Source organism: Poecilia latipinna, unplaced genomic scaffold (assembly GCF_001443285.1).
Source record: "Poecilia latipinna isolate Pla-1442-1.1 unplaced genomic scaffold, P_latipinna-1.0 Scaffold332, whole genome shotgun sequence".
Classification (NCBI taxonomy): Eukaryota; Metazoa; Chordata; class Actinopteri; order Cyprinodontiformes; family Poeciliidae; genus Poecilia; species Poecilia latipinna.
In genome coordinates, this window is record NW_015112948.1 from 177,752 (window position 1) to 192,411 (window position 14,660).

At 36.6% G+C, this 14,660-nt stretch overlaps 1 protein-coding gene across 1 annotated transcript; it reads right to left on the reverse strand.

Annotated features, from left to right (window-relative positions):
• Positions 1-9,632: 9,632 nt before the first annotated feature.
• On the reverse strand, positions 9,633-14,304 carry LOC106949240 (hydroxycarboxylic acid receptor 2-like). Its single transcript, XM_015035368.1, has 2 exons — positions 12,487-14,304; positions 9,633-11,653 (listed from the first exon to the last, which is right to left on the reverse strand). The coding sequence occupies exons 1-2, from the start codon at positions 13,036-13,038 to the stop codon at positions 11,192-11,194; spliced, it is 1,014 nt and encodes a 337-aa protein (XP_014890854.1). The 5' UTR covers positions 13,039-14,304; the 3' UTR covers positions 9,633-11,191.
• Positions 14,305-14,660: the final 356 nt, after the last annotated feature.

Here is a 14,660-nt window from a genome sequence, read left to right on the forward strand (position 1 = left end):
AGCAATGTAAGTGATTATTTATTAAGTGATATTCATTGTTTTTATCTGGAGGATTGCACTCAAATTTTGTTGCACAATATTTAATTGTTAAAATGACAATACATATTCTAATCTGTTCTGATAAATACCTTCCACAGAGTAGATTGCTTAAATTCAGAGTTCATAAATAGATCCTTCCAATTGCTTCTTAAAAGTCATTGCTGATGTTTTTCCGCTTGGCGTTGTGTCAACACATCTGTAAACTCCACTAGTAAAAACCCTGAGTTTCCTACTCGGCTCAATGGCTACCGATCAATTAATCAAATCTACTTGACCAGCAGCACCTAGTGATAACTTCCCCAGTACCTGCAGTCAGTTCTCCTTTCTGAATTGATCTTTGTTGAATAAATAATGAAAATGTTGCATATATTCTGTTTTTCTTCACTCGATATTAGATTTAAATAATTTTAAACCAGGTAGAATTTTTTTAACATTTTAATTGCGTGTTGTCACAACAAAAGATGGCAGCTGAGTATCAGAATATGCATCAAATATTAAAATATTTGAAGATGAGCAAAGAAAAGACATATTTTAAACCAGCAGCAACTCATGTTTGCTGTTTTCTTTGTCTTAATGGCTGGTGACGAGTTGCTATGGCGGTTTTATTGCAACATGCTGCTCTAAATTTTAATGCTTCTGAAAACACTCTGAGTGTTATTGGTAGACATTGTTCACCATCCTGATGCCTTTGCTTGGTTACTCATTTCCTAGATGGTAAACTCTGGAAATAATCCATGTGGTTGTAAACTTATAAGTCCCTCTCTCCGCCCTTCCACCTACAGAGCTGCTCTGGTTTGAGGGGAAAATGACAACACATCTTACAGATCACGCAAGAAAACATTGGCCATCAAATCTAGCTATGTATAAACACATAATTCATTCTCATCCAGAAAGTGGAATTTCCTAGATCTGAGCCTGAAAAATTAACAGGAACTTCACATTTCAACATGGCTGCCTCACTTTCAAAAATTAACAGCTACACAGTAACACAGATTTTACATGAACTTCTGTTTGTGGAGTACTGCAAAAAGACAACTGGTTACTTTCGAGGTCCAGTGGTGAAATGAAATGCAGATAAATTGCAACTTGAACATGATTAACTCTGGATTCCAGGTCCAGCTTTAGTAGCTGGACTTGTAGCTCTTAGCTTGTGCATATTTTTACCATTTAAAGATGTCTGACGTCTACAAACCCGTCACCTGACCTGAGGACTTTGGTTTTGAGCTAAGTTCCAGATTAGATCTTGGGATCTTTAGAAACTCTGCATGTGTTTACCTAAAGTAATTAAAATGAATGGAAAGCATGCAGGATCTGAAATATTTAAATGTGTTTACTGCAAGTCATGCATGGTACTTACATTTTTATTTTTTTTAAATATGAACAAAGCAGTGAGCCACATTTTTCCTGGATAGACTCTGATTGGTTATCAGCAAACCTAACAGTATGTTTTTGTTTATTTTACTATTTAATAAATACATCAAAACAAAGAACATAACCGCATTTTCAAAATAAATATATAAAGCTTAGAGACATAAGAATTTCATGTTTAAATGGTGTCCTGATCCAAAAGCAGGAAGTGAACTAAAGCGCAAGGCATTCTGGGTAAATACAACCAAACAAACATCAGTCTAGCCTTGGTGGGAGACATTGTTTGTTGTTTGTTACCAAAGACAAAACAGAAATCCTACAGCGTCTAAAATCTGACGACCCTCCATTTTTGTTTACATGTCATAAAGAAGGAAGTCGTGTTCAGCGTCTCCTTCAGAGGTCTTCTTGTTTCCTTCAGTAGTTCTTGGTGTAGCGCCACCACAGGCAAGGAGGGGAACAGGTTTTTCAATGTGTTTGGTTTGTTTGACACAATTAAGTGTGAAAGAGAAGCACAGCAGCTGAAAATAACAAATGTTGCTACCGGACTATCAGGAAAACAACCTAAAAGAAAGTAAAATATGTCAACAGTTTCTGACATCAAACTTCTGATCGGTGCTCCTGTGATTAACTTAAAGTATCCTTTTTTCAGGGTGTAGCCTACTTTTCCTGTGGTTAACTGCATGGATGAATTAGCTAGAATAAAGACAATCCTTCAAGAGAATTTTCTCACGTTCTGTTTATAGCAAACAGTGAGGGACGATCATTCAAACTGTGATTTTCAGGGGTTTGATTGGATGAGTAATGTCTGTCAGCTGCATTCCAGAGCCAGATAACTTCACACTGAATGTGTTTAGTTGTGTTTACTCAGAGAAATGATTCTGTTTCCACCACACCCACTGAGACGGAGGAAGGATTTATCATCCAGTGGACATTGATCACAGAGAGGTGGGAGTAAACAAGCACCAGCATATTGTTTTTAAGCACTGTATTTTAGAGAAGTGATCAGATAAGTTTATTCAAACTGCTGCTTTTGGTGCATTACTATTTAGAGAATGACTACATTCAACATTAACAAATATCTTAGTGCTCATTTCAAAATCCAAACCAAAGCACTTATTGACATTGCAAACAAATCACACTTTAAACAGATTGTTCTATTGAAGTAAAACATTAAATTAACCTCCTGCACTAAAACATGCAGAGCTAATGATTTGCAACTGAAACTTTACTTCCTGCAAAGCATCACATATAACTTCCCTTTGCTGCTGCCTCATTATTCTGCTCTGTCACACTATGTTCTAGACATGAGGTAATATTGCACAAAACCAGTGCCACATTACTTTTGCAACATCTCACGTACACACAGAGAGTGTATGCATGTTCTGTCTTGCACCCACTGACCAATGTGACGCCAGAGGCAACAAATGTTATAGTTGGTCATGGGTAATGCCAGTCATCTACCTCTGTGGATGGAAAATATTTAAACTTCCAGAAAACAAATTAGAAAAGAAATCATCATTTTACTAGTCACATGAAAACTTTACCACAGTGACAAATGGAAGTGGTTCAAAAGATGCACGTAGTAGATACGTAACCTAAAAGAAAACTGCTCTTACAAAGGACAGGAAACCATGTGAAAAATGATTATCTAACTGAAGATGTTAACGATCTGTGTGAACCAGTTAACACTTTAACCCTTTGTGTCCTTTTATTTTCTCTCTCTTGTCTCAGAAAAGAGAAAAGTCTGAACTACTAATGACTTTATACTATACAAAAGAAAATCCCCAAATGTGTAATTTATCTATTTATAATAGAAAAATATATACATTTTCTAAATAATTTTATCTGTCTCTCAATTTACCGGTCTATCTATGTTCGTATCATCATCTGTTATTGCCAGTTCACAACAAATGTTGTCTTATGACACTTTGCAAGAAAAATAATTCCAAGTCAATTGATAGCAGACTGAAAGAACGAGTTCACAAACAACGTTGAAGACAGCTTATTCACATCGCCCATTTTCTGCCTCATAGATCCTGACGGCAGCGATTTTGTTGATAAATATTTATCTTGTACATTGGTCAACAGTGTCAATATATTTTTGCTGGTCTGGAAGTCATGGCCCATCTGTGCTTTGGGCTGCACTTGCCTATCAAGATGGCGTGGCTCAGAGTTGTGGGAACTATGTATACTGAGATGAACTATAAAAATTTCAAAATTCAAACATAAACATAAATATAAAACCTCCAAAAAACCTATTTAGACATTTTATCAGCAAAGAAAAGTTGATTTGGGGGGTTAGCTACACTTCAAAGTTAGCCAACAAATTCAAGTTGTTTTACTATTTTTAGAGATATCCCATTTTTCCTGTGCAGTACAACAACTTCACAGTATTACACTGCTGTTTTTTTTTATTTTCCTCTTCAATAATCTACATATGTTTTTTTTTTCTAAAAGACTTATCTAATCTGCAGTGAGGTGAGTCCATCACACACACTCACTGCATGAAGGCGCTGTGTGTAAATGCTGCAGAGTGAGGAAAGATATCACTACTGAAAAAACCACAGAGCTTCTTGGAAAAGACATCGCAAAAATAGAAAAAAATAGCAAACTAATTGAATTGTATTTCAGTGAGGGAAATGGGTATCTCAGCTCAGAGTCCAGATGGTATGGAAATATCTATTGATCAATCAATTTATTGGCCAAGATTGTTTGCACAAGCAAGAAATTTAACTTCAGTTTTCAAGCACTCACAGCTACACAGTTAGGTATAAGCATATTACTTTATTTGATGTAAGATAAGGATAAAGGAACAATATGTACATGTACTCGAGTCATTTTTTAAAATAAAGGCAGTGCCAATATGCTTATGTTTTTTCCCAGCATACGTGGAAATCAGATAGGCAGCCTGGGGGAGGAAACCGTCTCTGTGGCAGGTAGTTTTTGTAAATACCTTTCTGTAGCGCTGACCTGAAGGTAAACTGTTTTAACCATTTGTGTCCAGGATGTGGGGGATTTGCAAAGCTGTTAGATGATGTTTTACTGCCCTTAGATTTCTGCGATCCTCTCTGCAGGCCTAAATTGCGTTTGATGAAGAGGAGAAGCTGCAGCCTGAAACAATGACAAAAGCAGTTAAACAGTTTTTTTTTGTTTTTTTTTTAGAAAGTTTTGAGTTTTGTTGTGCTTTTGTAGCACAAATTATACATTTTAAGTTTTAAACCACAATACTGTCAAACAGCTCTGTTGCTTTTTGGTGCCATGTACATTGAGATTCATCCATAAATTTACTTTAAGGTCTTTTATTTGTTTTTACATTTGCTTTTTTCATTGAAAGCGTGTTATTAATCTTGCTAAAAATTCATACTCAAAGATACAAACTAGGCACACAACATAGAATGTATTGATTGTGTTCATATGTAGATTTATCTTTGCTATTGAAGAACTCAATCTTTAAATGGAAAAGTATTCTGTAAAATTCACAGTTTGAACATTTTTGTACTTCCATTTGGATTTCTATCGCTTCTAAAATCAGAAGCGGTAGAAATCCACTAACTTATTTAAAAATAAGTTAATGCTTTTTGAGTCAAAACCCTCCAGAATGTAATGTCAGACATGAGCAGGCAGCGCCTGCCATTTCGCAACGCCAGTGAAACCCGGCCCGTTACCTAGCAACCCCAGCAAAGTTCCGCCTGTTACTCTGTTACCTAGCAACTTGAGCTGAGCTCCAGCGTGTTGGTTTTACTATTGAATGCACTGCACAATGGCTGCTGCGAAAGATAAGAGTTTTCTTGTTGACTTACCATCCACAAACCACTTTCTGCATTCTTGTTAGTTGTGCAGGAGGCTCTACTTCTGCTTTTCAAAGAAGTAAGGTTAAATAATTGCGCTACTGTTCACAACCATTTTGATGTGTGAGCATAAATGTTGAGTTGGAGGACATGGTCAGCAGGAGTTTATTTAGATTTAAAGTCACAGGGAGAACTGATCAGACTAAAATGTCATTATCTAATAATGAGTTTGTGCAAAAAATGTAATGAACATGTTTTGCATAGGTCATACACCTGTTTGAGGAAACATAGCAAATCACTTTTAAGGGGTTCTTGACTGACAATAACAGTCAGGTTTTAACCACAGTTAGGCTTGATCAAGATGATTAAGTGGAGAAGAAAAGAAGAAACTTTAAATTTCAGTATCTGCTGATTTGATCAGAGCAACTGCGGTGTTGTGAGCGTCACATCCAGCACTACCTAAAGCAGAAGAAAAGTTCGACCCGTGGGCTGATAATGTGCGTCTTTGATACCCTTAGGAACGTTTCAGAACATGATGTTCCAGATTAGGTTATAGCGTTTTTATCTACACTCTTGTCTCAAAATTTACCAATTGTGGTTTGGTGTTGGTGGGACAGGAAATTCTTCAAACTCTGCTCTCTGCCTTTACTCTCAGTGTGAGCACTTATTGACCACATCCTAATGACTTAGACATTTTCTATCAATCGTAGACCTTCTCAGCTTCTGTTGCTTTCTAACTACCCAAATGTTGTTCCTGAAAGAACCAGTAGCTATGCCTCTAATTGGTTTCTTGCTCTAGCTTTCGGGCTGAAATAACCTAGATGATGGGTCATGCTGTGGTGGTTTTTGCACAGCTTTTATTCCCTCCCACACACTCTACCAGTCAGAAACATTATCTGTTGAAATCTAATCTCCTTGCCTCTCTCTCTCTTTTTGAGGCCTGATATTTTCCAGCCATCTGCCTTCATTGTGGATCTCAGGTAATGCTGACAGTAATTAGCTGTGGCAATGCAGGCATCACTGTGTGTTTGGTTTAACCCTTTAAGGGGTTCCTGCCCTTGTAATAAACCAGCCTCTATGTAATATAGGAATATGTTTTAATGGATATTACTTGCAATGCTGTTACTTGACTGAAACTTTTAAATGTATTTAAAGTGTAACTCAACCCGATGGGAAAGCAAAGCCGGACAAATGTAGAAAAATTTCTCCAAAGTGGGCGGAGCCAAAAGACACTGAAGGGCGTGGCCAAGTGTGGGGATGAGGGACGTGTCAAAATCAGGATGAAAGAAGGTTTGCTGCTATATTTAACATATTTTCAGACCTTCTGAAGATTTTTTTCAAAAAAAGCAACAAGTGGAAAACCAAATGACTTCTTAAAAAAAAAAACTAGTGACAAATACCGTGGATTTTTTTTTTAAAAGTACAAATTTTGCAACATTTTTTGAAGAAAGCTATTAGAGACAAATTTAATAACTTTAACTTAAAAAAAGGACTAGCGGCAAATATAGCGTTTCTTTTTAAGTTACAAATAGTGATGTTTGCTCAAAAAGGCAACTAGTGACAAATTTATCAACTTTTTTTCGAGAAAACTGCAACTCTAGTAACTTTTTTCCCCCAAAAGTTTTACAGGGACACAGCTAAAACAATAAAAAATAAAATCATATATCTAACATGAAGTCAAGAGGGGACCATGGTCACTTCAACAAGCTAATTTTTAAACACTTTCCATCTTTGACAGGACATAAGTATTTTACAATAAGATTGTAAAATAAAGTGGTATTTCAAGAAGTTAAAAGAGCTGCAAACAGTCTGGTTGCGTAAACGTGCACACCCTTAAACAAACACATAAAACCCACCACTACTTGCAGTGAATTTGCTTAAACTGAAGTAAAAAGCTATTTACCTAGTAAGATTTTTGTGATATTTGCTCATTTGTATTTAGGGTTTCATGATTAACTGAATTACTCGGGTAGCTCGATTGTTAAAATTTCTTTAGGTAAATTATTTTTCTCGAAGCTTCGTTAAATTATGTTATTCTATTTAACGCCATGTGTTCCTGCCGGACAATTATTTCTGTTGCGCAAACCTCTCACTTCCGCCAAATATTAGATGCTAATCGCTATTAGCATAACATAGAGTGACCAAACATCTTCTTTTTGCCGTACATGTCCACTTTTCACGTTTTGTCGTCGGGGATTTCATTGACTGATGAAAATGCCTGGATTTTTAAATTGTCCTTGGGGGACCAATAGGCATCCTGAACTTGATTGGCGCGATTTATTTAATATGAAAGTCTTTATGCCGGAGGGAACAGCGGGGAAGTGCGTGGCAGAGCATGCAGGTAGACAAAACTCAGCTGGCTGATGATTAGCGCAAGTCGGTCACACAAACAAGAAGCTGTAAAATAGCGTCGAAAAGTTAGATGTAAATTAACTGAAGATGAATATATAAACTAGAAACGTGAGAATGCATGTTTTTTTTTTAAAGTGCTTTAGTGAGACTGCTGCTTTTTATTTTTATTAGCGACTTTTGTCCAGGTTGACTTAAAAAGTGAGCTGTTACTGTTGCAAGTTAATTTTCCAAGCTTGTTTGGGAGGCACAGATATGAACATTTGGGCCGATATCTATTTCTGATGTCTAATGCTGCTTTATTTTCTCAAATTTATTATTTGATTAATCATCAGAATAATTGATAGATTGCTCAAATTACTAAAATAATTGTTTGCAACAGTCCTATTTGCATCTTTTTGGTAAAGATATTTTAAATGTTGCAATGTATCTCATTGCATCAAGCATGAGAAGCTCTCATGCTTGATGGCAGTTCTCTTTTATTGACACACTGAAAGAAGAAATATGGGGCAAAGGTAGCTTTACAAGAACTGGAAGTTTGTTTTAAGTTAATGAAAAGACAAGACAGGAACTGTTTATGGAGGCTTTCAAGAAGCCAGCAGCGACACTGAGGGGCTGCAGAAACGTCTGACACATCCTGGTGAGTAATGCAAGCAATATTTTTCTAATGTCTAGACTCATGATTTAAAGGTTGAGTCAGAATGAAAACACAGAGGCCTATAAAGTGTGTTATTCTGTATGTTATTTGTTGACATCATCAGAATAGCACCATATCCACAGTGGAGCATGGCAGTGGCAGCATCATGCTTCCACAGATTGTAGGGATTTGGTCAAGGTGGGTAATGTTAGGAGAGTGTGAAATTAGGGCTGCAACTAATGATTACTTCAGGATTCTATCAATTATTCTGACGATTAATCAATTAATCTGATTAAAAATGGGCACATTCTGCAGGTATTTCCTTTAACCACTTGATATTATTTTAGACAATATTAAAAATGCATAAGGAAATGCAAATAAACAATGATTTTAATTACATTTTTAAATAAGAAAATAAACATTTATTGCCTAAAATGCAGTAACACAGCATTTCTTTAGAGGGCGCTAGATCGTTTGTAGCAAAGGATGCATGTGGAGCTCAGAAACTACAGTGCAGCTTTGATGTGTTGGTCATTTTTCAGATGAATAACTGGACAGCAAAAGGTTTATTCTTATTTGTTTTATCTAGAATTTGAACCAAGTGAAGCTAAAACTATCTCACTTGAGCTCTAAACATTTTTACAGACAGAGCCTTTTCTTTTCATCTTAAATGCAAAAATGTGTTTTTTTAACAGTTTTGGATTAATTACTGCTCTAACCATGTTGTTCTTTTAAAAAAACGTATTTTTAATTTTAGATTTTTAAAAAGTCTCGTTAATTGAGTGTCTCCAGTTAATAATTAATGAATTACTAAATAATTTTAATAAGAGATTAATTACAACTAATCTGATTAATTGTTTCAGACCAGCTTGAAGTTAGTTTTGGCTTTAACTTAAGATGTCTGATAAAAAGCTGAAGAAAAACAGCAACTGAATGTTAAAATGTAACTAAAAATGTTGTTCAGAAAATAATCTGTTTATGAATGTGCAGCCAAGTTATTGCAGAGTATTATTTATTTACATTTTTGCCTCCAAGAGATTTGTGTGTCCTTCTATTTTAAAATATTTAACCAGCTCTGATTTGCTAAAACCTGTCATTTTAACAGATTAAACTAACCAAACAACACAAAGTTATAATAGTTATAATAATATGTGACGTTTTCTCCCATTTTAGCTTGAGATTGGATGGTTGGGTTATTTATAATTTGCACATTGTGTCTGTAGATTTCACTTATACTCACACATTGAATCTTTGCTTTAATTCTTTGTGAAAAAAATACACATAGATTAAATGTTTGCATTTGGAGCAGAAAGTAGAAATTAAATATAACAACAATGTATTTGAAAAATTACACCTTACACCTTTATTTACGGCATATAAGTATTTACACAATGCCTCTTGTAAACAAAAGTCTTTCTTTGGAAGTATGATGTCAAAGGGTTTGTCACATTTCAGTGCAGAAGACATTTACAGTTCATTTTACGACGTGATAAAAGCAATGACAGATCGCACTGAGAAAGCATAACATTTACCTTTCAGGCCACAGTTGTTTAAGGTTTGTTTGGTCCAAAAACAGAAAAATATACTGCAACCAAACACGGAGGTGGCAGCATGATGATATGGGATTACTTTTCACAACAAGACTCGACCCAGAATAAATTTAACAGATTATTTTAGAACACATAAAGACACATTCATACAAAAAATATATTATTAATACAGTAAAGAGGTGAAATTTGAGAAAGGTGAGGAAGTGAACAAGACACGCCTCCATGCTGTTGACATTTTATGTGCTTATAGACCTTGGGATAGTATCACATACCAGCAAACTGTTGATTAGGAGAAACTATCTGACTCTTTGCCAATATTTACTCTTTTTATGGTTCCCCAGTCTAAAAGTTCAGGGAATTAAAACTGTTGCTGGTTCATTCATGTTTCGACCTTGAGGTTGAAAGTTTATCCTGAGAAGAAAGTTGAGTAATATTCCATAAAGGCTGTGACTCATGGAATCAGCGCCAGACGCAGCAGATTACAAATTGTCTAAAGCGACTTTCTCATCACTTTAGTCCACTTTTAACCAGACACAGAGCGACTTTCTCATCATTTTTCTCATCATGTCTAGACTCATGATTTAAAGGTTGTCAGAATGAAAACACAGAGGCCTATAAAGTGTGTTATTCTGTATGTTATTTGCTGACATCAGAATAGCACCATATCCACAGTGGAGCATGGATATGGTGCATATCCACTGATATCATTTAATGATATCATTAAATAATATTAAATGATGGAGTTTATTCAGGTGGGCTTACTCAGTCACAGGGGATACGTGACCTGTCTAGGTAAGAAGGAAGAGTCATTACTTCTGCTGTAATTCAGGAAAGTTTAAAGTCATGTTTTGTGCTTATGTTGAAATCTGCAAAAATAAAACAGTGTCGCAAAATGACACAAAATAACCTTCGAATCTCATAAAAATGAATGTACATGTCAGAAAGAGAGGTAATTAACAAACTTAACTTTGATCACAACCTACTAAAAAACCTTTGATTGTTTTCTTTAGCAACTAAAACAATCACTACAGCCACATTGCATAAGTATGGTTTGCTAGTCAAAGCACCCTTGCCTTTAGATTTTCAGGATAAAAATATTCTCTCAACACTTTATCTGACAGCGGGAAAGAGTTTTGTAAGTCATCTCACAGTCCAAGAAGAAAATAAAAACAGATGTGCATACTTTACTTGCAACTCCCTTAAAAAAGTACTGACAATATACAAAAACAAATCTTACTGAACTTCTTAAGTCACCATCAGTAGAAGCTTTAAATCTAGAGTTACAACCACATTAGCACTTCTTTTTACATTTAGGATATAAAATGAATTTAAATATTCCTCATGTTTTTGGTTTTCAAAGCATGATTTAACATAAAGCCTCCCTTGGGCCTCATATCAGTCTGGTTGCTGCACAGCAGCTATCGGCTCATAAACACCCAGCAGAACTTGAAGTCACTTTTTTAAATGACTTTGTTGCGCCCTGGTTGTGTTGCGTTTCCCGTTGAGCTGCTGATTTGCTCCGGGGTTTCTTTAACGCAAAAAGATAGGTAATTGGAGACATAAAGTGCTTTAAACTTGGTGCTACAGAAGCAGTAAACCACCGGATCCAGCAGACAGTCCAGGTAGGAGAGGACCATGAGGCCGTCAAATACTGCTTCTGCGTTTTCCACGTAATCTCTAAGGCTTTCATTGACCCTAACGATCAGCAGCACCATCCTGGCGATGGTGCACGGCAGGAAACAGAAGGAGAAAACCACCATGACGGCGGTCACGAGGAGGACCGCTCTCCTTAGCTTCGTCTTATCCCCAACGGTTTTCTTCTTCAGTCGATTGACGATGCGAACGGTGCAGTAGACCAGGATGACGAAGGGAATGAGGATCTGGGTGAAGAAAACTATCTCTCTGGCTATGTCCGCAGCTTCCTGGAAAAATAATAAAAACAAAAAAACAAATTGAGATTGTCATAAACGCCAACAACCCAACAGAATGTTCATTAAAAAAATCAGCCAGTAGCTTGATAGTCTTTTCCAAGACTTTCAACCAAATGATTGACTCATTTCCTTATTTTCTAATCTGTTCAGAGTAAATAATTGAAATACTGTCATAAGCTGTGATTCTTTTTCCGGTACCACTTTATTTGAAGGGGGTTGAATAAGACTGTCATGACACTGTCATAAACATGACATAACACATGTCATGCACATGAATAAGCCTTCATAAATATTTATAACTGTTGTCATAAAGCGTCATTCGGTAAATTATGACACTTTTAATACACAGTTGACATTATTCAAAATGTCTTTGTTATGACAACTTGACATTAACCAGGAAATCATTACTGTTTAAACTTTACCTTTAATAACATAAAGTTACCTCATTTTTAAAGTGCAATCAGTAATACTTTTATAACAAATTTATATCAGTAATGATTTCTTGGTTAATGCCAAGTTGTCATAAAGACATTTTGAATAATGTCAACTGTGTATTAAAAGTGTCATAATTTACCGAATGACGCTTTATGACAACAGTCATAAACATTCATGAAGACTTATTCATGTTCATGACAGGTGTTATGTCATATTTATGACAGTCTTATTCAACCCCCTTCAAATAAAGTGTTACCCTTTTTCCTATAAAGGAGGTAAACTGGTTGCAAAAGAGTTTCAATGTAAAATTTCACAAATCTTTTATGAATCACATTTTCTGTTTTTTTCCCCATTTCACACTGCTGATGTAAACAAGAAAAGAGCCTTACCTTCATCCAAGTATTATTCGTATCACTTGTATTCCTGCTGCTGAGGCTGTTGCAGCAGTCAAAGTTCCTCATCATGGTGGGAATGGTGAGAGGCAGAAGCAACACCCAGATGAATATCGAGATGTAGGGAAATTTCTTCAGAGCCTTCAGGAGGTTTTTTCTGCCTGGATGCACCACGTTATAATATCGATCGATAGAGGTCACCGTTAGGAATGCGATGCTGGCGCCACGATTTAAAAACAACATAAACAGCATCGCTTTGCAGATTAACTTATCCTCGCTCCTCCTTTGTTCATTAATGAAGTTATGAATCTTGATTGGTAAACAGATAAGCAGCAGAATGTCAGCCAGCACCAGGTTGAAGAGAAAAATGTTGTTGCTGTTGGATTTCCAGAACTTGAGCTTGAATATGAAGAGGTAGAGGACCGATGCGTTCAGAGGCAAAGCCAAGATAAAAATCACAATCATCACAGCTGCGTAGAACTTATACAGAACCGGGTTATCAGCCTGACAGTCAGTGATGTTGGTTGGTGTAGTAGTTGGAAACAACATTAGGTCTGCAAATGAAAAGGTAGCAGAAATATAAGAACTGTTATTCCCTAAAACTGAAGAACAAATTGTTCCATAAATGTTGAGATCAGCTGGTAGATCAAACCTTACCCTCCAAACAACAGACAAATCCTGTTGAACAAGTTTCTTCTTTGCCTTTGTTATGCTTCAGCGCTCTGGTTTCAGTCCTGGTGTGTGTAAAAAATTGTGTTTTAAAAAGTGTCTGTCCTGCTCTGTGCGACAGGATCTGCGCTGGAAGCCTTTCTCGCAGTAGTTCAGGTCAAATGAGCAGCGTTCCCTCAGAGTTTTTGCTCTCTCCTGAATCTGTGGCTCCTCCTTATTGCCTGAGGAGGTGAGTCATCAGCTGCTTTTCCACTTCTGGACCAGTTTGCGAAATCTTAAAAAACATTCATAGTTCTGCTTCTGTTAGAGGGGCTAAACAAAACCTGGTTGCATATAAAACCAAACTTCACAGTGCTTGGATTCCTGAATGCCCAACTGGAAACTTGTGAAGCTTTGACAAGTCGAAGTAGGAGTCGTGTCAAGACACGTCAACTGGACCTAATTTGAAAGCCAGCTGGAGCAGAAAAAAAGCATTTCACCTTCCAGTAGAGCATGTCACGGCTTCCTGGTGCAAGCTGTGAGATGTTTGATCGTCTGAGTAAATCCCAGAAGCTGCAGTTTGTCCCAAGACTGACAGTTTTTGACAGTGACTCAATGTCACTTTAAAAAATTGTGATGTGACGGGATATTTAAAGAAAAACTCCTCTGAGTACACAGATGTGGGTCTCTGGGAATAAGGGGAAGCCTACACTCTGCCGTCGGTCTATGTAAGGGAATGTCAATGAAGCTGTGAGGAATGTTGCATCTTGAGGGAGAAACATTTCTTTAATCCATGAGAAATGGAGGGTTGCCTTTGGGCCTCAAAGTCTGCATGCTTTGAACGTCTCTTCTACCCCAGCAATAAGTCCAGACAATGTTGCAGATTGAAATATGAGGTCAAGGTCTGGTTCAGAGTGGGGCCTCTTCCCAGACCTAAAGGTGAAATTTAGATGATTAAATCACTCCAGATAGTGTGGACATACCCAAATCTTTGTTTCTTTAATTCTAGTAATAATGTTGGTATTAATCATCTTTTGCCAGCCTGAAACAGGCTGGCAAAAACATGTTTCCTGTTTCAGGCTAATTTGAAAATTACTTTTAGACTCCATTTGAGTTGATTCTTACTCAGGCAAACTTGATACAGGACAGAACGGACAACTTTAAAAACTCAATACAGATAACCCAGCCTACTCACAGCTCAGTATTTGTGGAGAATTTGCCTATTCATAGATGTTTTTCATGAAATATAGCTAAATATTATAGATTGAGAAGTTGAAATTCATCTTCAACTTTCTAGTCATTGAAAGTTGGCTGAAAGGAAGACTGTAGACTTTACCTTCTGCAGGACAGTGGACATCCTCACAGAGACAGACAATCATTTAGAAAGACCAGTCTGCTTTGGACTTTTAGAGAAAGCTAGAGTACTCCATATAGAAAGACCTCAGGCTAGGATTGCTGCAAGGCAACAGTGCTGCCAACTGTGTCTGTTCAGCTAAATTTCACACAGTCATACACAACTTTTA